The sequence below is a fragment of the Dryobates pubescens genome, chromosome 26 (assembly GCF_014839835.1).
Source record: "Dryobates pubescens isolate bDryPub1 chromosome 26, bDryPub1.pri, whole genome shotgun sequence".
Taxonomy (NCBI): Eukaryota; Metazoa; Chordata; class Aves; order Piciformes; family Picidae; genus Dryobates; species Dryobates pubescens.
Genome location: NC_071637.1, coordinates 1,141,916 through 1,169,531, shown reverse-complemented (window position 1 = coordinate 1,169,531; position 27,616 = coordinate 1,141,916). Strand labels below are relative to the sequence as shown.

Genomic DNA, 27,616 nt, shown 5'->3' with positions numbered 1-27,616 from the left:
GACCATGCTTCAATAAATGATGTTCAAAATGTCCCCTTCTGATGGCTTGTTAATTGTCTGTGTCAGCTGCAGCCCAGGGATGTGGTGGCACTGTGGTGCAGGGCAGAAAGGTGAAAACTGGGATGGCAGAGATTCACAGCTGCCTTTCTGTTTTTCATTAGGCACACAGCATTATTTGTGCTCCTCCTGGCTTAGAAGCTCTGTCCTGGATTTACACTCCACTCTGCTAGGTGCTCCACAGAGCCTGCTCACGCTCATTACAGCCCCATACAGCCCCCATGCTCAGGGGTAAATACTGAGAGCAGTACCACAGTGCTGCCATAGTGCTGTCCCTGTGTCCTGCTGCTGTATACTGGCAGGCATTTAAATGTGGCTTTGCTGACCTGCAGCAGTGGGGGCTCTGTTATGCAATGAGTTACTTAGCCACATCAATTTTGATCTGCATTTTGTGACTGGGAGAGAGACCTGGGGGTGCTGGTTGGCAGTCACTGAGCAGGAGCCAGCAGTGCCCAGGGGGCCAAGCAGGCCAAGGGCAGCCTGGCTTGGGGCAGAAGCAGGGTGGGCAGCAGGGCCAGGAGGTGACCATCCCCCTGTGCTCAGCACTGGGGAGGCCACAGCTCAGTGCTGTGCTCAGCTCTGGGCCCTCCCTGCAGGAAGGCCACTGAGGGGCTGCAGCCTGTCCAGAGCAGGGCAGCCAGGCTGGAGGAGGGCTGAGGGAGCTGGGGGGGTTGAGGCTGGAGCAGAGGAGTCTGAGGGACACCTCCTTGCTCTCTGCAGCTCCCTGCAGGGAGGTTGGGGTGAGGAGGGGGCAGCCTCTGCTGCTTGGTGCCAAGGGCCAGAGCAGAGGCAATGGTTGCAGGCTGCCCCAGGGCAGGCTGAGGCTGGAGCTCAGGAAATATTTCTGCACTGAAGGGTTCTGAGACATTGGAATTGTTTGCCCAGGGCAGTGCTGGAGTCACCATCCCTTGGGGTGTTTAAGCAGTGTGTGAATCTGGTGCTTAGGGACATGGTTTAGGATTGACCCTAAACTGGGTTGAGCCTGGGGAGTCTGGACAGGGCTCTGGGCAGCCTGCTCTAGTGAAGGATGTCCCTGCTGACTGCAGGGGGTTGGACTGGATGAGCTTGGAGGTCTCTTCCAACCAGATGTTTTCTGTGATTGAAATGAATGAAGCTGTACAAGAAGGTGTGCAGCAGTTTCCCAGAGCAAATCCTCTTCTCAGGATGTCTGTTACTTGATTTACCAGGCTTTTGTTCCAGCTGAAGATGAAATGAGTGATGGAGCATCTCAGGATATGTGAGGAGGTGATGGTGTCCCTGTACTGGGCACTGGTGTGGCTGCATCTCCAATATGGGGTTCAGTTTTGGGCCTTTCACTGCAAGGACACTGAGATGCTGGAGCAGGTCCAGAGAAGGGCAGCAAAGCTGGTGAGGGGTCTGGACAAGAGGGCTGGGGAGGAGCAGCTGAGGGACTTGGGGTTGGTTAGTCTGGAAAGAGGAGGCTGAGGGAGACCTCATTGCTCTCTACAGCTCCCTGAGAGGAGGTTGCAGTGAGGCTGGTGTTGACCTCTTCTCCCTAGTAACTAGCAACAGGACAAGAGGTAATGGCTTCAAACTGTGCCAGGGCAGGTTTAGGTTGGGTATTAGAAGAATTTCTTGGCTGCCAGAGTGGTCAGGGATTGGAACAGGCTGCCCAGGGAGGTGGTGGAGTCCCCATGCCTGGAGGTGTTCCAACAATGAGTCAATGTGGCCCTTCAGGACATGGTCTAGTGGTCATGGAGGCGGTGGGTAGAAGCTTGGACTTGCTGATCTTAGAGGTCTTTTCCAACCTTAATGGTTGTATGATTGAACATCCTGCATGTTCAGATGCCTACAGCCTCCAACTCAGGGGGTTAGGCAATTTAACCACCTTAGTGTGGTACCTAGGACTGGTTGAGCACTGCTGACTTCAGGGGTCTCTAGATGCTGGCCAAGCACCCTGCTGGGAGGACTTGCAGACCTCTGAACATATGCTTGGTGTCTTCTTTTTAATGGGTAACAGTGAAGCAAGAAACATTTCAAAAGTGGAGGTAATTCTACATGGATCACTGCTGCAGCTCCTGTGCCCAGGAGAGCTCAGCCAGGTGCACAAAGCTGAGCTCTGAGGTAGGTGTTTGGAGCTGCTGCAAAGCAGCCACTGAGCTGCCACTGACAGCTGTTTTCTGCAGTCTCTGCCTGGAGGTGCTCTTGGTTTGTGCCTTGCCAAGTAGAGCAACGAGCCAGATGAAGGCAGAATTGACAGCTGAGGCATTTTATTGACATGGGGAGACTCACGTCGTTCATTGTTGGTTGTCTTCATCCCTCACACAGCATTGCCTGTGTCACCTCCATGTCAAGGTGCCCTCATGGAATAGGACATCCAGGGACCACATTAGATCAAGGAAATGAGAGTCCCAAATCCATGGGACTGAAGAGGAGTGTATGCCTGTAACATAGAGCTGAAGGTACCCCTCCTTTGCATTCCTACCAGCTTCTGGACCAGACAGGGCTCCTCAGCCCTTTCTCTTCCTGTCAGGATCCTGTCCCCCCTTCTTCCTCCTTCTCCCTCCTGCCATTGGCATCCAACCCAAACTTCCCCTCTGTGGCTCTGCTTCCTGCAGGATGGTGCTACCTGTGCTCACCTCCCACAGACATGGCAGTGCCAGGAGTCCACCAAAGTTAAAGCATACTGAGGAGCCTGTGCTAGAGGAGATGGGGCTGACCCAGGTACCAGACACACTGCAGTGGGTGTTAGACCTGGCCTCTGTCCTTTCTGCTGCATCCCAGGTGCCTTACAGACCTCCCCTAGGATTTGGAGGCCCATGGCAGATTAGAGCATGGCACCAGAGGACCTGGAAGGGAAGCAAAGTTCCCTTTCCACCGTGTCCCCTTGGTGAGGAGCAGACTGGCAGTGCTCTCACCTCTCCTGGCAGGGCTCAGAGGAGGAGGCAGTGGTCTCAGAGTGGCCTATTGGCAGTGTTCTGTAAGCTCTGCAGGGGAGTCTGCAGTCAGCATCCCTGCATAACAGGCAAGGATGGGTGCTCATGGTTAGGGGCAGTCACAGGCTAGGGGCTTCCTGCCCATTCTGGGCCAGTAACTCTAAAAGCTGTTCAGACTTTCAGGCCAAAGCATTTGCAGGAGCTGACCCTGGCACTGTGACCTGCTGGGCAGTGGCATAGCAAAGCATTTGCTTCTTGCTTTACCAGTAAGGGGGCGTGGGGCTACGTCAGGCTGGGGCTGTGCACTAACCTGGCTGTGCCTTCCTTCCACAGGGAACGATCTCTTTCTGGTTGCAGTCCATGAGCTGGGACATGCACTGGGTCTGGAACACTCCAATGATCCCAGTGCTATCATGGCTCCTTTCTACCAGTACATGGAAACACACAACTTCAAACTGCCCCAGGATGACCTCCAAGGAATTCAGAAAATCTATGGTGAGCGACACTCTGCACTGCCTGCACTGAGCTCAAGTCTAGTGAGTGTTTGACAGCCACAGGCAGGGAGTCCCCAGAATGCTTGCAGCTGCTGCCCTGGAATTCCTGCCATATGGGGACCCAAGTATCAGGCAGCTGTCCCAGTGACAATACCTTTGCACAAATTAGGATAGCCAAAGCTCTGTGATCCCACTGCTGCTCCTTCCCTCACTGTGTCCCCCAGCAACAAGGAGCACTAGAAAGGGGAAATGAGCCCTGGCTGTGCTCAAGGTTTGTGCATTAGGAACAGCCAGTGCAAGCAATGGGCAAGAATGCAAAGCCCTTGGATCAGCAAGGGAAGGTAAAACATGGGTTTGCACTCATGCACTCATTTTTGTGTCTCCAGGCAGGAAAAACCAATCTGCTTAGGGAACACTTTGCTGCTTTGGATCTCCAAAAGGTACAGGCTGAAGGGAAAGAGAGAAAAGGAGGCAGAGGGATTAAAGGGTTGTGGGAGAAAACCAAGGGGCTGGTGATGTGGCACTTTGTGATGGGATCATGGACACCAGGGTGTGAGGACAGGGACTTCCAGGGAATTACTGTCTGAAGGAGACCCTGGGAGAGGAGGGAGATGCATGGTTCAGGAGCCACAGTCAAAGGGAGGCTGAGCTAAGAGATGCTGATTGATAGGGCCTGTGGCAGCCAGTGGCCAACAGGTTTTGTCCAACATGCTGCTTTCATTCTTTGAGGAAAGTACACAGAGGGTACTGAAGTGGAGCACAGAGCAACTATCTCATGTGGCTGTGCAGTGTTTGCAAGCTGCTTGACTGGAGTCAGGTACTAGGGGGAATGGAATGAAGCTGGAGGTGAGGAAGAAGTTCTTCACCATGAGAGTGGTGAAGCCCTGGAATGGGTTGTCCAGGGAGGTGGTTGAGGCCCTGTCCCTGGAGGTGTTTGGGACCAGGCTGGAGGAGGCTCTGGCCAGGCTGATCTAGTGTGGGGTGTCCCTGCCCATGGCAGGAACCTGTCCCTGCCCATGGGCTGATCCTTGTGGTCCCTTCCAACCCTGACTGATACTATGATGCTATGATACTAGCTCTCAAAACCAACAGAGCAGATAGATGAACTGGAGCTGGAAGAGCCCTCAGCAGATGGTTGTCAGTGGGAGAGCTGAGCTGGTGTTCCAGAGGGATTGCTGCTGGGATCAGACCTGGTACTAGGCAACATTTGCATCAGTGACCTGCCAGTGAATTTTAAATGCCTGCTAACAGGTTTAGTGCCAAGGCCTGTAAGACTTTGAAGCAGTACAGCAAACCTTCAAGAGGTCTGAGCTGTCAGCCAAGTCTTTGAGGCTGACATTTAATTCTTTATTTTACTGATATTTGTGTGTGTGTGTGGCTGGAATGAGATGGATTTGTTCTAGTGTGGATGCCTGAAGAAGAGAAGTCCCTTCCTGGGCTACTTTAAATGACTCCTGCCTGGGCAATGGGAAAACAGCAGGCATTGGTAGAGTGTAATCCATCCCCAGGGCAAGGCAGATGTCCAAGTATGGTTCAACATTGAAAATTAGATAGCTTGAAGTACAGCCAAGGGGAAGTGGCTCTTCCCACCAGTGCAGCTGAAGATTTCTCTTAATTGTGCATTCCCTGCATGAAGTTGCATGGCAGTTGTCCTCTGACACCATTTAACTACACATACCTTAACACAGTGTATATTCATGTGGCATTTTGAAGGCCAGGCTGGAGGTGGCTGTGAGCAACCTGCTGTGGTGTGAGGTGTCCCTGCCCGTGGCAGGGGGGTTGGAACTGGCTGAGCCTTGAGGTCCCTTCCAGCCCTGACAGCTCTGTGATTCTATGACACATACTCAGGATGACAGAGGCTCTGGATGCTTTTGAAAAGCAATGCTGGGATAGTAAGTATTAAACTTTCATTAGCCAATGAACATAACTTGTGAAGGCTGCTACAATGCCACTGTGCTGATGATGGTTTGAAATGTTGGTTTAGTTCCTGCAGCCTCTGGGTAATCAGAAAGGACTGCTGCTGACAGGGAAACTGCAATCAGGACCAAAGTAGTGAGTTTCCAGATAGCTCTTTGGAAAGGGAGCAAATCAGGGACTGACAGCCAGGGTGTTAGGAACAAGTTCTGCACCATGAGGGTAGTGGAACACTGGAACAGGTTGCCCAGGGAGGTGGTTGGGGCTCCATCCCTGGAGCTATTCAAGGGAAGGCTGGACAGGGCTCTGGGCAGCCTGATCTAGTGAAGGATGTCCCTGCTGACTGCAGGGGGTTGGACTGGATGAGCTTTGGAGGTCCCTTCCACCCCAGAGCACTCTGTGATTTATGACTGTGGCTGAGCTGGAGACCAGCACTCCCACAGCACAGCTTGGATTGGGACCCACTGTCCAGAGGCTCTGAAATGGGGCTCCTGGGCCCATGGCTGTGGCTGGGTGTTCTGGGAGATGCTAGTCAGGGCTGTTGAGACCTGCTGGTGTCTGCAGGGCTCTAACCATTTGTGAGAGCACTTCACAGCATCTTGTACCTCACTGTGCCAGAGCAGAGAGCTCACTGTGCCAGAGCTCACTGCCCTACTGCCTACAGCTTGGCAGCAGCACCACTTGCCTTGCACTTACACAGTGACGTCAGCCTTCAGCCACAGGCTGTGTTCAGATTCTACCCATGCAAGGTAATGTGCTTCAAGTTCTAACTCAACTGGAAAGAAAGCAGTGTGAATAAATTACTACCTAGTGCTGGTAGTCATTAGCAATTTGTTCACTGTTGTGACTCACACAAAGCTCTTCTCTAAGGCCTTTCATCTGCAGTGGCTTGGGGATGGTGGTGGTGGTGCAGGAATGGCTTCTGCAATAGGAGCTTTGATTCCCCAGGTAGAAGTTTTGGCTCTTAGCACAGAGTTGCAATCCCAAAACTGAGGTTGAGTTTAAAAGCAGGTTTCACTCTTACTGCTCACAAAGAAAAGATGGGAAATGAAGATTCTGTTTCTCCCTAGAGCTGGAGCTAGGAGGACAGAGCCTTTTGCCTGAGCTTCTACCATCTGAGAGGGGACTGCTGAAATACCCTTACTGCAGCTTGAGCAGGAGCATTCAACTGGTGTGTTTTTGTTCCCACGGTGCCAGTCTGCTTTGTTGTGCCTTTGGAGTGCCAAAAGGCCATCTGCCAGAGCCCCTGTCCAAAAGCCCAAAGCCTCTTGCTGTGCTGCCATCCTCAGCAGTGCTCAGCACGTGCTCAAATTGTTCAGGAGCCTGTGCAAAGGATAGGATAGGATAGGATAGGATAGGATAGGATAGGATAGGATAGGATAGGATAGGATAGGATAGGATAGGATAGGATAGGATAGACCAGGTTGGAAGAGACCTTCAAGATCATGAAGTGCAACCTATCAACCAATCCAACACCACCTCATCAACTAACCCATGGCACCAAGCACCCTACCAAGTCTCTTCCTGAACACCTGCAGTGATGGTGACTCCACCACCTCCCCAGGCAGCATATTCCAATGGGCAATCACTCTCTCTGTGTAGAGCTTCTTCCTAACCTCCAGCCTAAACCTCCCCTGGCACAGCCTGAGACTGTGTCCTCTTGTTCTGGTGCTGGCTGCCTGGCAGAAGAGCCCAACCCCCAGCTGGCTACAACCTCCCTTCAGGGAGTTGCAGAGAGCAAGAAGGTCTCCCCTGAGCCTCCTCTTCTGCAGGCTAAGCAACCCCAGCTCCCTCAGCCTCTCCTCACAGGGCTGTGTTCCAAGCCCCTCACCAACTTTGTTGCCCTTCCCTGGACACCTTCCAGCAAGTCAACCTCCTTCCTAAACTGAGGGGCCCAGAACTGGCCACAGGACTCCAGGTGCAGCCTAACCAGTGCAGTGTACAGGGGCAGAATGACCTCCCTGCTCCTGCTGGCCACACTGTTCCTGCTGCAGGCCAGGATGCCATAGGCCCTCTTGGGTGCCTGGGCACACTGCAGGCTCATGTTCAGCCTACCATCAACCAGCACCCCCAGGTCCCTCTCTGCCTGGCTGCTCTCAGCCACTCTGACCCCAGTCTGTAGCTCTGCCTGGGGTTGCTGTGGCCAATGTGCAGCCCCTGGCACTTGGATGTGTTCAATCTCCTGCCCTTGGCCTCTGCCCATCTGCCCAGCCTGTCCAGGTCCCTCTGCAGAGCCTCTCTACCCTCCAGCAGATCAACTCCTGCCCCCAGCTTGCTGTCACCTGCAAATCTACTGCTGATGGACTCAATGCCCTCATCCAGATCATCAATGAAGCTGTTACAGAGCATGGGGCCCAGCACTGCTCCCTGGGGCACACCACTGGTGCCTGGCTGCCAGCTGGCTGTGGCACCATTCACCACCACTCGCTGGGCTCAGCCTCCAGCCAGTTCCTAACCCAGCTCAGAGAGCTGCTGTCCCAGCCAGGGGCTGACAGCTTGGCCAGGAGTTTGCTGTGGGGGATGGTGGCAAAGGCCTTTCTGAGGTGCAGGCAGAGCACATCCACAGCCTGCCCCACAGCCACCAGGCAGTCCCCTGGGCATAGAAGATCAGGTTGGTCAGGCAGGACCTGCCCTTCCTAACTCCATGCTGGCTGGGCCTGAGCCCTTGGCCATCCTGTAAGTGCTCTGTGACTGCACTCAAGAAGGCACAGAGCCAGAGGCATTGCCTTGCCTCTAGCACCCTTGTCAAAAACCAAACTCAATTACAACTTCCAACTATTCTTTGTACTGAAGCTGCTAGAACAAAGAACAGAAGCTCTGCCAAAGCTGAAGTCCCATTTCTTGTCTTCCTTGCAGAAAGAAGCATTTCAGCTGTGTTTTGGTGTTGTGTCTGTGTTTGTCCACCAGAACAGAAGATGTTTACCTCTGCCTTTGATATCTTTCTGCTGTATTTGTTTCTAAGCTCACCTGCAGAGCCAGCAGATGGTGTGAGCTCTTGTTTGTGCTTCGTGCTGGTCAGTGTAAGGTCAATGTTTGAAGTGGTATTGCCCCAAGAGCACTGGAAAGGTCAGCAGCTCACTGAGCCTGAGGAAGTAGCCTCTGCAAGTCAGCAGTGCTTCCACCTTCTGCTGAGTGCTGCTTGGAGCATCTTCCTTGCCCAGCTGAGGGAAGTGCCCTGCTTGTCCTTTACAGGTCTTTTTCAGAGGGATGTCTCCCACTGTGCTTGTGTGCCCATGTCACAAGTGAAATGCCCAGCAGGGAATTAAACTGGCAGTGAGTCTCTGGTGTGGGTCCCCTGGATGTCCTGCTGACTGCCTCTGCTAATTTTGCTAGTGTTGAAGTCAGGCCTGCATGCAGGTGGGGAGAGGAGACAGCCATGGCCTCTTCCTGTGGCCTGAGCTGATCATCCTTCAGTGCTGGTTCTCCTGTTCTTCACATCAGTAGGCTGTGAAGCAGCCTCTCATGTTAGTGACTCCTGACACTGCCTGGGGAGCAGAGGGTTGACATGATGTGCAGGAAAAACTCATATCCACATGGGGGCTTGGAGCTGGTAAACCAGGCCATTGCCTTCAAGGCTCTTCCACAGCTTCAGCTCACAAAGGACAGGTCTCCTGGTCACTCAGAGACAGACCAAGTCATTAAGCCGGGAGACAACCTGAAGGATCTGGGCTGTGCCAAATCTCACTGAGGCTGTGTCAAGCTCACACATCTTTTCTGCAGCTTAGTCAGTGCACAAGCTGCATCTCCTGAGGGCTGAGGTCCAGGATGGTCATGAAACCATGGCCAAGACACCACCAGCTCTGACATCCAGGATCAGCAGGACACAGTGTCCATGGAGCACCTTCTGCCAGCCTCATTAGTTCTCTGCAGCAAGCACAGCTTTCATGACCTCCCTCACCTTTTCCCAAGGGCAGCCTTAGAGCAGTCTCAGATCCTTGTGACCTGCAGGTAAGAGATGGCTTGTGGTGAAACAGCAGAAAGACCTGGTGCAGAATGCTCCATGTGGTGACACTGCCTTGTGAATGGGACCATCAGAGCAAGCTTTGCTGCCATGCAGGGCCTGGATGCTTTAGGCAGAGAAACTGTTTCCTGATGATGTCCTCTTGGAAGGTGGGAAAAGCATAGCATGATGCCCACAGCAGCCCTGAGGCTGCACACACTGGGTGTGAGAGCAGAGATCAGCTGCTTCTGATGCAAGGGAAGCTGAGGAGAAGCCCCACCTCTCTTGGGAGGTTTCTCAGCTGGTGGAGAGCACTGCTTTATGTCACAGCTGGCAGGAAATACTTCTCTCATCCTACACATCTTGCTGAGTAGAAGAGAAATGTTCTGTTTTGCAGGGGAGCAGATGTCAGCATTCTTAAAAGGGACCTGGGCTGCAGCCCTTGCAGAGCCCCAGGCTCTTAGCATTTGCCTGCCTAAGCCTGGCAATTTTACACCCCAGTTTTCTTGTGCAGTGCAGGGTGATTTGCTTCATTGCAGAGCCCAGGAGAGCATTCCCTTTGGCTCAGAGCAAGGATTTCAGCCATGGACTCTTTGTTGTCCAGGTGAATGCTCTGTCATCTGGGTGGCAGCTGGTGGTTGGTCATTCAGAGGAAATTGTTTATGCCAGAAGGGCTCAAGGAGCACTTCCCACCACTCAGTCGTGACCCTGAGGGCCTCAGCTGCCCAAGTGCTGGGCACACTGGGTGCCAGGGCTTGTTCTTCAGACTGTAGGGCACTGTGGCAAGGATACCCAAACTAAATGGAATAGCTGATCACTGCAGAAGGCTAACCCCAGAAGCACGAGGTCCTCTGTGGACATGTTTAGCAAGTGAGCAAGGGAAATGAGTCTTTCCTGAGCTCTGAGCTGTTGTGGCTTGACTGTCTCTCATCCCTGAGATAGCTTGTGGGCAGCTGGCAGGGACCTGCCTGCACTGCCCTGGAGCCTGCAGAGCACCCAGGTGGGTTTCTCTCACTTCCTTTGGCTCATAGGTTTTAATCTGAAACCTGGGCAGCTGGTGCAGTCCCACAGAGACGTGCAGGCAGCTCAGCTTCTTCCCAGCAAAACACTCCAAAGGGTAGGCAGATGCCTGTAGTCTGGATGATCCTTTTATTCTGGATGGAAATAGCTAAGAGTAGTTAAAAGAAGTTAGGCAGATGAAGAGAAGCCTCAGTTTGCAGGTAGATCATTGTCTGATCTGAACCTGAGGGCATTCTCTGCGCCGGCAGGCTTGGAGTCAGCGCTGCTGACCGTGATGGATGCTGAGCCTCCAGGCAGGGCTGTGCAGTTGAGGGAACACTCTGTCAATAGCCAGGAGGACAGCACAATTACACTTTGTCCTCAACTATCGACACAGTGGCTCCTAAATGCCTCCTCTCTCTGTGTTATCTTCACAGGTCACCTTGGTATTCAGATGGTCTGCGACAGAGGAAGCATGAAGGGAGGAGGCTAAGTGCCAGTGGCGGAAGTCACACTCTGAAGGTGATCTGCTGTGCCCCAAAAGCTTTCTGACATTCTTTGCCTTGGTTGTGATAGAGAGGAAGAAACTCTTCTTCTCCACACAGTGTCTGTAAAGTCCCAGCCAGCTGCTTCCCTCCAGTGTTCAGCTGCAGGTTTCTTTCCTGCTTCCCATGTGGAAGTGGCTGCAGGTTCCACCCGGGGGTGGGTTTGGCTCCCGTGCTGGGGTCACACACAGCTTCAGGACAGGCTGCAGAGCCCTGCAGTAGCCTCTTACATTTTAAACCTCGATGAGATTTGCTCTGTCTGATTCTCTGAAGCCTCTTGGGTAGAGGCTGTGATCTGTGTCCAGCACTGCCTGGCTGGTTGTGTCAGTGCTGGCTGTAACCAGGTCTTGTGACAAACACCAAGGTGCCAGCATCTCTTGAGCAGCTCTTTGTTCACACAGTCAGCTCTGCTTCTGCTAAACCTGTTCTGTTCTGCCTCTAGCAATCTGTTTTGGAGACACATGACTGTGAGGACATTCTGGAAATAGGGGTGGCTGGCAAACTATCCAGGGTCTGTTCCTTCTGCTTTTCTGCTCTGAAGTGGCTCAGGTCTTAACAGGTAGCATCTTTCTTCAGCAGTGGGCAGGCTGTGCGTCTGCTTCCCATCCCCCTAACTGGAGACCAGGTTCTGCCTGGCTGGCACTTGGACCCCAGGATTTTTGTCTTGTACCTGTGCTCCTCTGCTCTTTGCATGTGCTTAGCTGTAGAGCTACCTTCCCCCTTTAGCTGCAAGTCCACTCTCTCTCAGTGCCCAAGAGAAGGCAGCAATTAAAGATGCAATCCGTACAAGAGGAAACAAGACTTCAGTCAGGATAAATCAGAAGGCTGAGAATGGATCCAAACAAGAAGTGAAAGATGGAAGGGAAAATCCATGGCTGGCAGGGAAAGACAGGAAGAGAAATACTTGAAGTGAAATGACAAAGTCTGCATCCAAGTAAGTTTCAGTGTCCCCTGCAGAAGGTGTTGGAAGCTCTGCCAGTGGTGGGTGCCTCCTTCACAGCCAGATGCCAGTTCCAGTGTGGGTGTTGCAAGCAGTGAGCACAGGTGGTGCTTCTGACTTTCTGCTGCTCTAGCAGACGTTCCAGTGAAGGCAAACCTCTGCTTCCCCTGGTTTGCACCCTCCTGACTGCAGTCTGTGCCACTGCTTCTGCCTCCTAAGTTTACTGCATTCTGTTCCAGTGGCACCTCAGGGCTAATTAAAACCCCTGCCTTGGTCCCCTGGCTTGCAGGTGTTGTTTCAACTTTCCTCTTCTTCATAGAAGATTTTGGGCACTTAAATGAGGGAGTTGAACATGTCCTGCAGCTGGGCTGTGAGTGGCCTTCACTTGTGTGTGTGTGGAATTAATGTCATGTCCTGATCTCATTGCTCATGGTCATCTCTATCAAACTCTCTTCTTGCTCTCTTCTCTCAGAGTGGGCAGTCTGTGCCTTGTTATTTCTGAGAATCCAGAACTCCCTGGGAGAAGAGGCTGAGGGAGCTGGGGTTGCTTAGCCTGCAGAGGAGGAGGCTCAGGGGAGACCTTCTTGCTGTCTGCAACTCCCTGAAGGGAGGTTGGAGCCAGGTGGGGGTTGGTCTCTTGTGCCAGGCACCCAGCAGCAGAACAAGAGTACACAGTCTCAAGCTGCACCAGGGGAAGCTTGGGCTGGATAAGAGGAATAAATTCTTCCCAGCAAGAGAGATTGGCCCTTGGGATGTGCTGCTCAGGGAGGTGGTGGAGTCCCCATCCCTGGAGGTATTTAGGAAGAGCCTGGATGAAGCCCTTGGTGCCATGGTTTGGTTGATCAGATGGTGCTGGGTGATAGGCTGGACTTGATGATCTCAAAGGTCTTTTCCAACCTGGTTAATTCTGTTCTATTCTAACTGCAGTTGGTTTGAGTAGCTCTGTCTCTTTGCTGTGTCTGAGAAGCAGAACCCCTCTGAGGTGGCAGTCATTCCCTTTCACACTGTTCTTCCAGCATGCATCACCCCCAGTGACTTGCTGGGTCCTTACCAGACCATCCCTCTGAGAGCAGCTGTGCTCTCTGCATTGCAGATTGCTGCAGCTCTCACCCTGCTGGGAGGCAGCAGCAGCGCTCCTTGGAGTCCTTACAATCAAACTCACAGTGGTGTGAGTTTGCTGCCACTTGCTTCTCACAACACAGGCTCTGTGCTGTGCTGCAGCTGGGGCCTGTCTTCTGTAAACTACCAAACAGCTGTCTGAGGAAACTGCTCCACTGTGCCAGTTAAACTGGCAGCCAGAGAGGCTTTGACCTGATGGAGGGGATCCAGAGGAGTGCCAGGAAAATGCTCGGGGGGTTGGAGCACCTCTGGTATGAGCACAGGCTGAGGGAGCTGGGGGTGCTCAGCCTGGAGAGGAGAAGGTTCCTGAGAGACCTTAGAGCAACCTTTCAGTACCTGAAGGGGCTACAAGAAGGCTGCAGAGAGACTGTTCCCAAGGGCCTGCAGGGACAGGACATGGGGCAGTGGCTTCAAACTAGAGCAGAGCAGATTGAGCTTGGATGTGAGGAACAAGTTCTGCCCCAGGAGGCTGCTGGAACACTGCAGCAGGTTGCCCAGGGAGGTGGTTGAGGCTCCATCCCTGGAGCTATTCCAGGTGAGGCTGGAGAGGGCTCTGGGCAGCCTGCTCCAGGGGAGGATGTCCCTGCTGGGTGCAAAGGGGTTGGACTGGATGAGCTTTGGAGCTCCCTTCCAGCCCAGAGCATTCTATGGTTCTATGATTCTATAATTTTCTGATCCATAAATGAATGAAGGTTGCAGGGAGCTGGGGGTTGGGCTCTGCTCCCTAGTCTCAGGTGACAGAAGGAGAGGGAATGGCCTGAAATTGTGCCAGGGGAGGCTGAGCTTGGAGAATAGAAAAAATGTCTTTGCTGCCAGAGTGGTCAGGGCCTGGCAGAGGCTGCCCAGGGAGGTGGAGGAGTCCCCATCCCTGGAGGTGCTCAAGGACCTGTGGCCATGGCACCTGGGGACATGGCATGGTGGCCATGGTGGGGTTGGGTTGCTGGTTGGACTGGATGAGCTTAGAAGGCTTTGCCAACCCAAACAATTCTCACTCTCTGAGACATGGCCACAGAACTGCATTTGGGTCAGTGCACTACTTTGCTGCAAAGGGTAGGCAGCTAACAACTACACCTCCTGTGCTTCTGTAGGCCACAGTCTCACTTAGAAAGGTGAGTCATTGACTCACAGAATGGTTTGGGTCAGGAAGGACCTGAAAGCTCATCCAGCTCCAGCCCCCTGCCATGGGCAGGGACCCCTCCCACCAGCACAGGCTGCTCAAGGCCTCATCCAGCCTGGCCCTGAACACCTCCAGGCAGGAGGCAGCCACAGCCTCCCTGGGCAGCCTGTGCCAGAGTCTCCCCAGCCTCACTCTCAACAATTTCTTCCTCCTCTCCACTCTCAGTCTCTCCTCTCCCAGCTCAAATCCATTGTCCCTTGTCCTGGCACTCCCAGCCCTTGGCCAGAGTCCCTCCCCAGCTCTCCTGGAGCCCCTTTCAGGTACTGGAAGGCTGCTCTGAGGTCTCCTCAGTGCCTTCTCTTCTCCAGGTTGAACAGCCCCAACTCTCCCAGCCTGTCCCCATAGCAGAGGTGCCCTCTGTTCATCTTCATGGCCTCCTCCAGACACTCTCCCCAACATTTCCATGTCCTTTATTCATGTGACAGCTTTCCAAGAACAATTATCAGCAGCCAACCCTCATCTAAAGGATTTCTGTGAGCAATAGTTGATGTCTTTCATTAAAGCTCTGGAGTAAGAATGATTAAAAATGTATTTGCCAATAAAAACTTCATGTGGCACAAAATATTACACTGTGAGGAGAAGTCCTCTCCAGGAAATGTAATGATCCACTTGAAGAGCTTTAGAAAAGAGCTGTAAGAGAGTCTCAGGGTCTTAAGACCAAGGAATTGGTCTTTTTAGCTCATTAAGGAGACTTTTAAAGCATCCTCCTTTAGTCACCTACAGCCTAGGTGACTAAACTGTAACCAAGGTGGCCTGGTTTTGGCTGGGGTAGAGTCAGTTTCTTCCCAGTAGCTGGCCCAGTGCTGTGGTTTGGCTTTAGTGTGAGGCAATGTTGCTATCACACTGATTTTTCAGTCCTGGCTCTGCCCAGTGCTGTGGTTTGGCTTTAGTGTGAGGCCAGTGTTGCTATCACACTGATTTTTCAGTCCTGGCTCTGCCCAGTGCTGTGGTTTGGCTTTAGTGTGAGGCAATGTTGCTATCACACTGATTTTTCAGTCCTGGCTCTGCCCAGTGCTTGTCCTAAGGGGAGGACTTCTCACTTTCCCATGCTCTGCAAGTGGGCAGCTGCACGAGATGCTGGGAGGGGGCATGGCCAGGACAGATGACCCAAGCTGGCCAAAGGGATGTTCCCTACCACAGGACATCATGCCCAGTATGTAACCTGGGGGAGGTGGCCAGGAGGGGCTGGTCACTGCTCAGGCATTGGGCAGCAGGAGATGAGCAACTGCAGTGAGCATCACTTCTCTTCCCTTGGGCTCCATTTCTCTTTCTTTCTCTTTTTGCTACTACTAGTTTAGTTTAGGTTTATGGCAGAAGGACTTGGGTTATTTTCCTCCCTTCCTCAAAAGCTTCACAGAATCACAGGCTCACAGAATGTTAGGGGCTGGAAGAGCCCTCAAAAGCTCATCCAGTCCAACCCCCTGAAAGAGCAGGGTCACCTAGAGCAGATCACACAGGAGCACACCCAGGTGGGCTTGGAATTTCTTCAGAGAGGGAGACTCCACCACCCCCCTGGGCAGCCTGCTCCAAGGCTCTGTCACCCTCACAGGGAAAAAAATGCTTTATGTTTCCATGGAACTTCCTCTGCCTCAACTTCCAGCACTGCCCCTTTGACACCACTGCCATTGTGCCAATGTATTGCAGATGTTCTGGAGCTTCACCCTTTTCCAGTACAGCGTGGATTAGTCCATGGCAAGTGGTGGGGCTGTCTTTCCACCCCTGGGGCATCCCCTTTGGCCAGGGGGAGGAGAATCAGAAGGAAAAAGCAATGTGAGGTGAGATAAGAAGGGTTGAATAACTGAACTAAACCAAATTAAACTAAATCTAATCCAACTAAACTAAACTAAGCCAAACTAAACCAAACCAAACTAAATCAAACCAAACCAAATCAAACCAAACTAAACCAAAGCAAAGCAAAGCAAATAAAAGAAAACCAAACCAATCCAAACCAAACCAAATCAAAGCAAAGCAAATCAAACTAAACCAAACCAAACCAAACTAAACCAAAGCAAACCAAACCAAACCAAAGCAAATCAAAGCAAAGCAAATCAAACCAAATCAAACCAAACCAAACCAAACCAAATCAAAGCAAATCAAAGAAAACCAAACCAATCCAAACCAAACCAAACCAAATCAAAGCAAATCAAATCAAACTAAACCAAACCAAAGCAAACCAAACCAAACCAAAGCAAATCAAAGCAAAGCAAATCAAACCAAATCGAACCAAACCAAACCAAACCAAACTAAACCAAACCAAACTAAACCAAACCAAACCAAATCAAACCAAACCAAATCAAACCAAACCAAATCAAACCAAACCAAAGCAAACCAAACCAAAGTAAACCAAAGCAAATCAAAGCAAAGTAAATCAAACCAAATCGAACCAAACCAAACCAAACCAAACTAAACCAAACCAAACCAAACCAATCCAAAGCAAAGCAAAGCAAACCAAACCAAACCAAACTAAACCAAACCAAACTAAACCAAAGCAAAGCAAAGCAAAGAAAAGAAAACCAAACCAAACTAAACCAAACCAAACCAAACCAAACCAAATCAAACCAAACTAAACCAAACCAAACCAAACTAAACCAAACCAAACCAAATCAAACCAAACTAAACCAAACCAAACCAAATCAAATCAAACCAAACCAAACCAAACCAAACCAAACCAAACTAAACCAAACCAAACCAAACTAAACCAAACCAAACCAAATCAAACCAAACCAAATCAAATCAAACCAAACCAAACCAAACCAAACTAAACCAAACCAAACCAAACTAAACCAAACCAAACCAAACTAAACCAAACCAAACCTAACCAAAGCAAAGCAAACCAAACCAAACTAAACCAAACCAAACTACAGTAACAAGAGTACATATCAGTGTGGTTCTCACACTAATCCAAAACACAGCTCTGTACCAGCCACTAGGAATAAACTCACTCTGTCCCAGCGGAAACCAGGCCACATCATAACTGCTTCCTCATTTCTGAATCCCCCTTAGACTGCAGCAGCATTTTCCACACCCTAACCTGCTTGCTGGTTTTGCTCTGTTGTTTTCTGGTTTGTTTTGGGTTTGTGGGTGGTTTTTTGGTGCTGTGTTTGGTTTGGGGGTTTGGTGGCTTTGTTTGTTGTGTTGTTTTGTTTTGTTTTCCTAACAGTGTACTAAAGAATTCTACTCAAGGGTTATTAGCTTTCATTTCGGTTGGGAATGTGATTGCTGAGGCTGCTCCTTCCTTTTAGCACCAGCCTCTTTGGGAAGACCTTCAAAACCATACTGTCTTTTGCTCAGTTTGAATCCTGTGTGCAGTTCTGGGCCCCTCAGTTTAGGAAGGAGATTGACTTGCTGGAAGGTGTCCAGAGAAGGGCAACAAAGTTGGGGAGGGGTTTGGAACACAGCCCTGTGAGGAGAGGCTGAGGGAGCTGGGGTTGCTTAGCCTGCAGAAGAGGAGGCTCAGGGGAGACCTCATTGCCCTCTACAACTACCTGAAGGGAGGTTGTAGACAGGCAGAGGTTGGTCTCTTCTCCAGGGCAGCCAGCACCAGAAGAAGAGGACACAGTCTCAGGCTGCACCAGGGGGAGGTTTAGGCTGGAGGTGAGGAAGAAGTTCTACACAAAGAGAGTGATTGCCCATTGGGATGTGCTGCCCAGGGAGGTGGTGGAGTCCCCATCACTGGAGGTGTTCAGGAGGAGACTTGATAGGGTGCTTGGTGCCATGGGTTAGTTCATTAGGTGGTGTTGGATGATAGTTTGGACACAATGATCTTGAAGGTCTCTTCCAACCTGGTCTGGTCTGGTCTATTCTATTCTATTCTATTCTATTCTATTCTATTCTATTCTATTCTATTCTATTCTATTCTATTCTATTCTATTCTATTCTATTCTATTCTATTCTATTCTATCCTATCCTATCCTATCCTATCCTATCCTATCCTGTTCTGTTCTGTTCTACTTACCTGTTTTGGGACATCTTCCCTGAGTGGACGCATCTGGTTGTGGTCCCCATCTCCAGGGGACCAGCTCTGCATAAGCAGTGTGTAACTTGCTCTCAGTGTCCCTTCAGCCAGCTTCCTGCCTTTTGGGACCTACCAGGGAAGCACAGACAACCTGTCCACTTTGCCTCACGTCTTTCTTTTCACTTCTAGGTCCTCCCATTGAGCCCCTGGAGCCAACCAGGCCTTTACCGACTCTTCCTGTTCGCAGAATTCACTCCACTTCAGAAAGGAAGCATGAGAGGCAGCCACGACCTCCCAGCCCTCCCCTGGGTGACAGGCCATCTCCTCCTGGCTCCAAACCAAACATCTGTGATGGCAACTTTAACACTGTGGCTCTCTTTAGAGGAGAAATGTTTGTTTTCAAGGTACTGAGACTTGCTGCTTACCTGTGAGCCTTCCCTTAGCTTTATGATGAATAGGAGTGGAAAGGATTCACCCTAAGGCAGAGAGATGTGAACTGGTTGTCAAAATAACTGTTCTGAATGAGCCAGATTAGAGGGAAGTGTAAGCAGGTTGGCTCTGTAGTACTCCAAGGTATACAGACTGAGAGTTGGGGCTGTTCAGTCTGGAGAAGAGAAGGCTCCAAGGAGACCTAATTGTGGCCTTCCAGTATCTGAAGGAGGCTACAAAAAAGCTGTGGAGGGACTTTTTAGGGTGTCAGGGTAGGACTGGGGGGATGGAACAAAAATAGACTGGCTTGAGAGCAGCCCTGAAGAAAAGGCCTTGGGGGTGCTGGGGGAGGAGAAGCTCAGCAGGAGCCAGCAGGGAGCACTTGCAGCCCAGAGAGCCAAGCAGAGCCTGGGCTGCAGCAAGAGAAGTGTGGCCAGCAGGGCCAGGGAGGGGATTCTGCCCCTCTGCTCAGCTCTGCTGAGCCCACAGCTGCAGCTCTGGGCCAGGTCTGGAGCCTCTGTGCCAGGAAGGCTCTGGAGGGGCTGGAAGGTGTCCAGAGCAGGGCCAGGAGGAGGAGCAGAGGGCTGGAGCTGCTCTGCTCTGGAGACAGCCTGAGAGAGTTGGGGTTGTGCAGGCTGCAGAGGAGAAGGCTCCCTGGAGAGCTTCTGGTGGCCTTGCAGGAGCTGCAGGGGGCTGCAAGCAAGCTGGGGAGGGACTTTGGAGGGTGTGAGGGAGGGACAGGACTGGGGGGATGGAGCAGAACTAGAAGTGGGGAGATGGAGCTTGGCTGTGAGGCAGAAGTTGTTGGCCAGGAGGGTGGTGAGAGCCTGGCACAGGCTGCCCAGGGAGGTGGTGGAAGCCTCCTGCCTGGAGGTGTTTGCAGCCAGGCTGGAGGTGGCTGTGAGCAACCTGCTGTGGTGTGAGGTGTCCCTGCCCATGGCAGAGAACTGGATCCTTGAGGTCCCTTCCATCCCTGGCAGTTCTGTGATTCTATCTGCAAGGTCAAACAGCTACAGAGTCAGATCCCCAAATGATTTTGCTGTACATACTTATCTGTTAATACCTACTCTGATGCATACACCTGACCCCTATCCCCATGCTAGCACCTCATCTAACCCATGCATTCACTGACCTCATCTGAGGCCTCTGTCCTGAAGGCAGTGTGGGTAGCTGGGCAGCAGCTGTGCCAGGCTGAGTGGCAGTGACACCAGAGGTCACTCACCAGCCAGCTCATGACTGTGGACCTGCTTCCCCCTTCTCCTTTTTCCTATCCTTCTTTCCACCCTTTAATGCAGCACCGGCAATCAGCTTCTTCCCTCTCTGGCTGCCCTCTTCCCTCTCTGCAGAGGGTGAGGCTGGGTTTGGAGCTGCCCCCTGCAGCACGGCTCCTGCCCGGCAGGGGCAGGGGGCATCGGCAGGGCTTAGGCTGCTGGCCGCCCAGCCCCCAGCCTTGCCCTGAAGGTGCCTGTGGGTTTCCCTCAGGATCGCTGGTTCTGGCGCCTGCGCAACAACCGGGTGCAGGAGGGGTACCCCATGCAGATCGAGCAGTTCTGGAAGGGGCTCCCCGCCCGGATCGATGCTGCCTACGAGCGCTCCGACGGCAAGTTCGTCTTCTTCAAAGGTAAGCCGCGGGCAGCGCCCCCTGCTGCCGGGCCAAGGACAGGCACCGCAGCGCGGCCCCGGCCCACAGCGCCCCCTGCTGCCAAGCCAAGGACAGGCACCGCAGCGCGGCCCCGGCCCACAGCGCCCCCTGCTGCCGGGCCAAGGACAGGCACCGCAGCACAGCCCCGGCCCACAGCGCCCCCTGCTGCCGGGCCAAGGACAGGCACTGCAGCGCGGCCCCGGCCCACAGCGCCCCCTGCTGCCGGGCCAAGGACAGGCACCGCAGCGCGGCCCCGGCCCACAGCACCCCCTGCTGCCAAGCCAAGGACAGGCACTGCAGCGCGGCCCCGGCCCACAGCGCCCCCTGCTGCCGGGCCAAGGACAGGCACCGCAGCGCGGCCCCGGCCCACAGCGCCCCCTGCTGCCAAGCCAAGGACAGGCACTGCAGCGCGGCCCCGGCCCACAGCGCCCCCTGCTGCCGGGCCAAGGACAGGCACCGCAGCACGGCCCCGGCCCACAGCACCCCCTGCTGCCAAGCCAAGGACAGGCACCGCAGCAAGGCCCCGGCCCACAGCGCCCCCGGCCCATAGCGCCCCCTGCTGCCGGGCCAAGGACAGGCACCGCAGCACGGCCCCGGCCCACAGCACCCCCTGCTGCCGGGCCAAGGACAGGCACCGCAGCACGGCCCCGGCCCACACCGCCCCCTGCTGCCAAGCCAAGGACAGGCACCGCAGCACGGCCCCGGCCCACAGCACCCCCTGCTGCCAAGCCAAGGACAGGCACCGCAGCAAGGCCCCGGCCCACAGCGCCCCCGGCCCATAGCGCCCCCTGCTGCCGGGCCAAGGACAGGCACCGCAGCACGGCCCCGGCCCACAGCACCCCCTGCTGCCGGGCCAAGGACAGGCACCGCAGCACGGCCCCGGCCCACAGCACCCCCTGCTGCCAAGCCAAGGACAGGCACCGCAGCGCGGCCCCGGCCCACAGCGCCCCCTGCTGCCGGGCCAAGGACAGGCACCGCAGCACGGCCCCGGCCCACAGCGCCCCCTGCTGCCGGGCCTAGGACAGGCACCGCAGCACGGCCCCGGCCCACAGCACCCCCTGCTGCCGGGCCAAGGACAGGCACCGCAGCACGGCCCCGGCCCACAGCACCCCCTGCTGCCGGGCCAAGGACAGGCACCGCAGCACGGCCCCGGCCCACAGCGCCCCCTGCTGCCGGGCCAAGGACAGGCACCACAGCACGGCCCTCTGCCAAGGGGGCACTGCTTGGAAGGGACCTCCAGGACTGCCCCCATGGCCCCTGCCAGAGCAGGGTCGTCTAGGCCACATGGTTCTCTGCAGCTGCCTGAAAGGAGGTTGTGGAGAGGGTGGTGCTGGTCTCTTCTCACAGGTAATTAGTGGTAGAACAAGAGGCATCACAGGATGTTGGGGTTGGAAGGGACCTCATCGAGTCCAACCCGTCTAAGACTGAGAGGGATCTGATCAATGTCTGTCAATAGCTGAGGGCTGGGGATTAAGAGGGAGGGACAGGGACAGGCTCTGCTCAGTTGCACCCTGGGATAGGACAAGGGGCAGTGGATATAAACTGCAGCACAGGAGGTTCCAGCTCAACACAAGGAGGAACTTCTTGACTGTGAGGGTCCCAGAGCCCTGGAGCAGGCTGCCCAGAGAGGTTGTGGAACCTCCTGCTCTGGAGCCTTCCCAGCCCTGTCTGGATGTGTTCCTGTGGGACCTGTGCTGGGTTCTCTGCTCCTGCTCTGGCAGGGGATTGCACTGGAAGCTCTCCAGAAGTCCCTTCCAACCCCTAGCATCCTGTGAGCCTGTGATCTGTGAACCCCCTTGCCAGAGCAGGAGGGAAAGGCTTCATAGTGCACCAGGGAAGGTTTAGGCTGGACATTAGGAAAAAAAATTACACATCAGGAGTGGTCAGAGACTGGCACAGGCTGCCCAGGGAGGTGGTGGAGTCACCACCCCTGGAGGTGTTTAAAGGTGGTGCAGATGTGGTGCCTGGGGCTTGGGACCTTGCAGAGCAGGGTCAGTGGTTGGACTTGGTGGTCCCAGGGGTCTTTTCCAACTTGAACATTTCTGTGATTCTGTGAGAAGGTGACACAGGAACTTGTCACAGTGAGGGTGAATGTTTCCAGAGATGGAGCCTCTGCCAGCTCTCTGGGCAGCCTGTTCCAGTGGCCCACCACAGTTAGACTAAAGAAGTTCCTCTTCATGTTCAGATGGAACTTCTTATGTTCAAGCTTGTCCCCATTAGCCCTTGTCCTGTGCCTGGGCACCACTGAGCAAAGCTTGGTCCCATCCCCTGGCACCCACCCCTCAGCATTGGTGAGATCCCCCTTCAGTCTTCTGCAGCCCCAGTCCTCTGAGTCTGTCCTCATATCGGTTCCAGTCCCCTCAGCACTTTGCTGTCCCCTCTCCAGCAAGTCCCTGTCCCTTCTTGAACTGGGGAGCCCAGAACTGAACACAGTTCTTCAGATGAGGTTTTGCCAGGGCAGTGGAGGGGGAGGAGAACCTCCCTTGACCTGCTGGCCACGCTCTTCTTGATGCAGCCCTGGATGCCATTGGCCTTCTTGACCATGAGGGCACATTGCTGCCTCAAGCAGCCACTAACCCTAACCTCCAGTTTAGTGTGGGCTGAGCCTGCCAGGACAATCTCTGTGTAAAGCTCATAGTGGTCAGTGGAAGTTGGCTTCCATCTGCTAACAAGAGTTAGCTCCTGGTTGCCAGGGGGTGTCAGTTTGCTGCTTGTCACTTTGAAGGTGTTTGATCAAGGCATTAGGGACTCTGCAGGTAGAGGTCACTCCCAAACCACATTTCTGGGCAGCTGTCTCCTAAAGAGACAAAATGAGCAACCTGCTACTGGGGCCCATGTTAGCTCCCTGCACAGGCTCTGAACAGGGTCCTGGAGCTTGAGAGCAAGTTGTAAGCAGGGAAGCTTGGCTGGAAAACATCATCAGGTACAAACCCATCACACCTGCTCTTCTGAACTCCTGTCTGCAGGGTCAGCCCTCAGCTCAATGGACTGTACTGAAAGCTGAGACTCTAGAGTCCTGCACCTGGGGAGGAACAGCCTCCTGCACCACTGCAGGATACCACTGCAGGGTAGGGCTTGACCTGCTGGAAAGCAGCTCCGTGGAAAAGGACCTTTGAGTCCTGCTGGACAATGAGTTCTCCATAGGACACAATGTGCCCTGGTGGCCCAGAAGGCCAGTGGGGTCCTGGGGTACACCAGGAATGATGTGGCCAGCAGATCAAGGGAGGTTCTCTTCCCCCTCTACTCAGACCTGGTGAGACCACATCTGGAGTGTTGTGGCCAGCTCTGGGCTCCCCAGTTCAAGAAGGACAGGGATCTGCTGGGGAGTGTCCAACAGCAGGACACTAAGATACTGAGGGGCCTGGAACATCTGACGAGGAAAGGCTGAGCCCTGGGGCTGCTTAGCCTGGAGAAGAGCAGCCTGAGAGATCTGATCAATGGTCACAAACATCTGCAGGGTGGTGCCAAGCAGCAGGGGCCAGGCTCTGCTCAGTGCTGTCCTGGGACAGGACAAGGAGCAATGAGCACAAGGTGGAACCCAGAAAGTTCCACCTCAACATGAGATAAATCTTTGGTGTGAAGCTGCTGGAGGCCTGGAGCAGGCTGCCCAGAGAGGTTGTGGAATCTCCCTCTCTGGAGACTTTCAAGGCCCATCTGGATGTGTCCCTGTGTGACCTGCCCTGAGTGACTCTGCTCTGGCAGGGGGCTTGGACTGATCTCCAGAGGTCCCTTCCAACCCCTAGCATTCTATGAAAGGCAACAGAGCAGTAAGTATGGGCTGGCTGCATGCAAACAGCTCCTCAGCCTGACTGAGGGATGACAGAGTAGGAGGGAAGTGTCTGAAATCATGGCTGGCCTAGTGAAAGCAAATCAGGAAGAGCTGAGGAACTGCTCCAAAGCAAGAGCTGAGGAGCAGCAGAAGTGGGACCAGCAAGACAAGGGAGGTGATTCTCCCCACTGCTCTGCTTTGCTCAGCCCCCACCTGCAGCACTGCCTCCAGCTCTGGGGCCCCCAGCACAAGGAGGACCTGGAGCTGCTGGAGAGGCTCCAGAGGAGGCCACAGAGATGAGCAGAGGGCTGCAGAGCCTCCCCTGTGGGGCCAGGCTGGGAGAATTGGGGCTGTGCAGCCTGCAGAAGAGAAGGCTCCAGGGAGACCTCAGAGCAGCCTTGCAGTACCTGAAGGGCTCCAGGAGAGCTGGGGAGGGACTCTGGACAAGGGCTGGGAGTGCCAGGCTGAGGAACAATGGCTTTGAGCTGGGAGAGGAGAGACTGAGACTGGAGAGGAGGAAGGAATTGTTGAGAGTGAGGCTGGGGAGACTCTGGCACAGGCTGCCCAGGGAGGCTGTGGCTGCCTCCTGCCTGGAGGTGTTCAAGGCCTTGAGCAGCCTGTGCTGGTGGGAGGGGTCCCTGCCCATGGCAAGGGGTTGGAGCTGGATGAGCTCCAAGTTGCCTTCCAACCCAACCCATGCTCTGAGTCTGTGATTGATGAACTGAAATCAGGCTTCAGGTGGACAGGCGAGATGGGGAGCAGCCTCTTCACAGCTGCAGTCGATCCTGGAAGTCCCCAGCAGACCGTAGCTCACTGTTGCTGTTTTGCATTTGTAGCAGCTTGTGGTCAGGCCAATCTGTTGCTTGTGTCCCCATGCCTCTCCAGGAGACAAGTACTGGGTGTTCAAAGAAGTGACAGCCGAGCCAGGCTACCCCCACAGCCTGGTGGAGCTGGGGAGCTGCCTGCCCCGCGAGGGCATCGACACCGCGCTGCGCTGGGAGCCGGTGGGCAAGACCTACTTCTTCAAGGGGGACAGGTACTGGAGGTACAACGAGGACAAGAGAGCAACTGACCCAGGCTACCCCAAGCCCATTACCGTCTGGAGAGGCATCCCCCAGGCGCCACAGGGAGCTTTCATCAGCAAGGAAGGCTGTAAGTGCACCGGGCAGGCCCCCGGGGGCTGGCAGCTGGGCTGGGGGCGCAGCAAGCGCTGCCTGGGGCGGGAACCGAGGCTCAGAAGTCCTGGGGTCAGAGGGACCCCTGTGAGCCCCAGCAGCCTTGGGGTCAGAGGGACCCCTGTGAGCCCCAGCAGCCTTGGGGTCAGAGGGACCCCTGTGAGCCCCAGCAGCCTTGGGGTCAGAGGGACCCCTGTGAGCTCCAGCAGCCTTGGGGTCAGAGGGACCCCTGTGAGCCCCAGCAGCCTTGGGGTCAGAGGGACCCCTGTGAGCCCCAGCAGCCTTGGGGTCAGAGGGACCCCTGTGAGCTCCAGCAGCCTTGGGGTCAGAGGGACCCCTGTGAGCCCCAGCAGCCTTGAGATCCTTCCTAACCCTTACCCCAAACCCTGCCCCTCCTCAGCTGCTAAACCACACTTTTGTGATGCCAGCTCTGGGGGCCAGGGACCTGTGCTGGGTTTACTGCCACAGCAGCCCCTACCCAAGGTTTCCTGGGCCCTGACTGTGAGGATACCATAATTCTACTTCCCTCATAGCTCCTTACCTGGAGCTAGCTCAGTCACTCCCATCTGCCTGAGGTCCTTTGCAGTTGGGCACACTCTGAGCAGGGGGTTGGGCCTCCAGAGGCTCCTTCCAACGTGTTTCTTTCTCTGATTTCCTCCTCTTCTTTGAGTGGGGAAAGAACCAGCGGGGAGGGCTTGTGCTGCTGAGGCCATGCTTAAACTCAAGGCTGCAGGGCTGGGCTAGGCTGGAGATCTGCAGTGAGAGCCAGCCAAGCTGGAGGACAGATGCAGGAGGCTCCAAGCTTTCACCACTGTTCCCTTCTCCTTTTCTCCTTCTGAAAAGGACTCATGTGGGGAGCTGAGAGGTGCTTAGAGAACACTCAGCATAAATCATCAGCCTTTTCTTAGCAGCAGGGCTCATTCAGCCTCTGCTGGCTCAGGCTGGGTGAAGAGAAACCTTCAGCATTCCTCCAAGCACCACTGCAGCTGCCTCTCTGATGTGTCAGTGAAAACCTCCTGCCTGCAGACCACTTCTAAAGTTAGTTGTGGCATTTTTGTTCACACCTTGTCCTGGCCAAGGGGTCTGATGTTCTGTGGGGACAGCTGCACCCACGGGCCAAGGCTCTGGTGTCTTCTTTAAATCCTAGCTCCAAAACCACCTTCAGTTCTCAGCAGTTTTTGGGATGCCCTGGATGAATGTGTTTCCTTGGCTCAGGCAGCTGCCACTCCCAGCTTGGAGAGCCTGTGCAGAGGCACAGCCTCACAGGAGCACAGCTTAGCGAGCTGGAAATGTGCTCTTGTGGCCAAGAAAGCCAAGGGACTCCTGGGGTGGGTTAGAAGGGCTGTGGTGAGGAGGTCAGAGAGGTTCTCCTGCCCCTCTGCTCTGCCCTGCTGAGGCCACAGCTGGAATCTTGTGTCCAGCTCTGGGCTCTCAGCTCAGGAAGGACCTCAGGGAACTGCTGGAGAGAGTCCAGCACAGAGCCACAGAGATGCTGCAGGCAGTGGAAGATCTTCCTCAGGAGGAGAGCCTGAGGGAGCTGAGGGCTCTGGAGCCTGGAGAGGAGGAGCCTGAGGGTGAGCTCATGGCTGGGGCTAAAGCTGTGCAGGGTGATGCCCAATGCCAGGCTCTGCTGGGGGATGCCCAATGCCAGCACCAGGGGCAGTGGAGGAAGCTGAAGCAGAGGAAGCTCCATGGGAACAGGAGGAGGAAATTCTTCCCTGTGAGGAAAAAAAAATTTCCTTGTGAGAACACTGGAGCAGGCTGCCCAGGGGGGCTGTGGAGTCTCCCTCTCTGGAGATACTCAAAACCTGCCTGGCTGTGCTCCTGGGTGCCCTGCCCTGGGTGCTCCTGCTCTGGCAGGGGCTTGGGCTGGGTGAGCTTTGCAGGTCCCCTCCAGCCCCTGGCACTCTGTGGTTCTCCCGTGGAAACGGCGTGGTGAGAACCACTCCCTGTTTTCTCTTCCAGTTTATACCTACTTTTACAAAGGGAAGGAGTATTGGAAGTTTGATAACCAGAGGCTGAGTGTGGAGCCAGGCTACCCCAGGTCAATCCTCAAAGACTGGATGGGCTGCAACCAGAAGGACGTGGAGCGGAGCAAAGACCGACGCCTGCCCCACGACGACGTGGACATTATGGTGACAATAAACGATGTGCCTAGCACTGTAAATGCAATTGCAGTTGTGATCCCCTGCATCCTGTCTCTCTGTATCCTCGTCCTGGTGTACACAATCTTCCAGTTCAAAAACAAAGAGGTGCAGCAAAATGTTGTGTACTACAAAAGACCTGTCCAGGAGTGGGTATGACACAGCCCTCCGCACGGCTCAGCTCGCTCGTCTGGTGAGGACTGTGGACACCAAAAACACAAACCAAGAGAGGAAACCCACAAAGCATTCAAAAGCCTACCAAACAAAACTACTTCAGTGACCTGCAAGGTTTGGACAGCCTGGGACTGAAATCAGCTGGAAAACTGGGGGGGGAAAAACCCCCAACCCCCTCCACAGGCAGTCTTGCAGCGTGGAGCCTCTGTTCTTGCTGCCTGAGTCGCGTCAGCCTCGGCGTGCCAC

The 27,616-nt window shown here is 54.3% G+C and overlaps 1 protein-coding gene across 3 annotated transcripts in view; it reads left to right on the top strand.

Annotated features, from left to right (window-relative positions):
• Positions 1-27,523, top strand: part of MMP24 (matrix metallopeptidase 24) — a 67,064-nt gene extending 39,541 nt beyond the window's left edge. For 2 of the 3 annotated variants that reach the window (XM_054173367.1, XM_054173369.1), the window contains 5 exons: positions 3,288-3,449; positions 18,227-18,441; positions 19,949-20,087; positions 24,763-25,029; positions 27,018-27,523. In XM_054173367.1, the coding sequence (XP_054029342.1) occupies positions 3,288-3,449; positions 18,227-18,441; positions 19,949-20,087; positions 24,763-25,029; positions 27,018-27,355 (1,121 nt within the window). In that variant the 3' untranslated portion in view covers positions 27,356-27,523. The remainder of the gene's footprint in view (positions 1-3,287; positions 3,450-18,226; positions 18,442-19,948; positions 20,088-24,762; positions 25,030-27,017) is intronic. The other variant, XM_054173368.1, reaches the window with a different exon arrangement.
• The last annotated feature ends 93 nt before the right edge of the window (positions 27,524-27,616 follow it).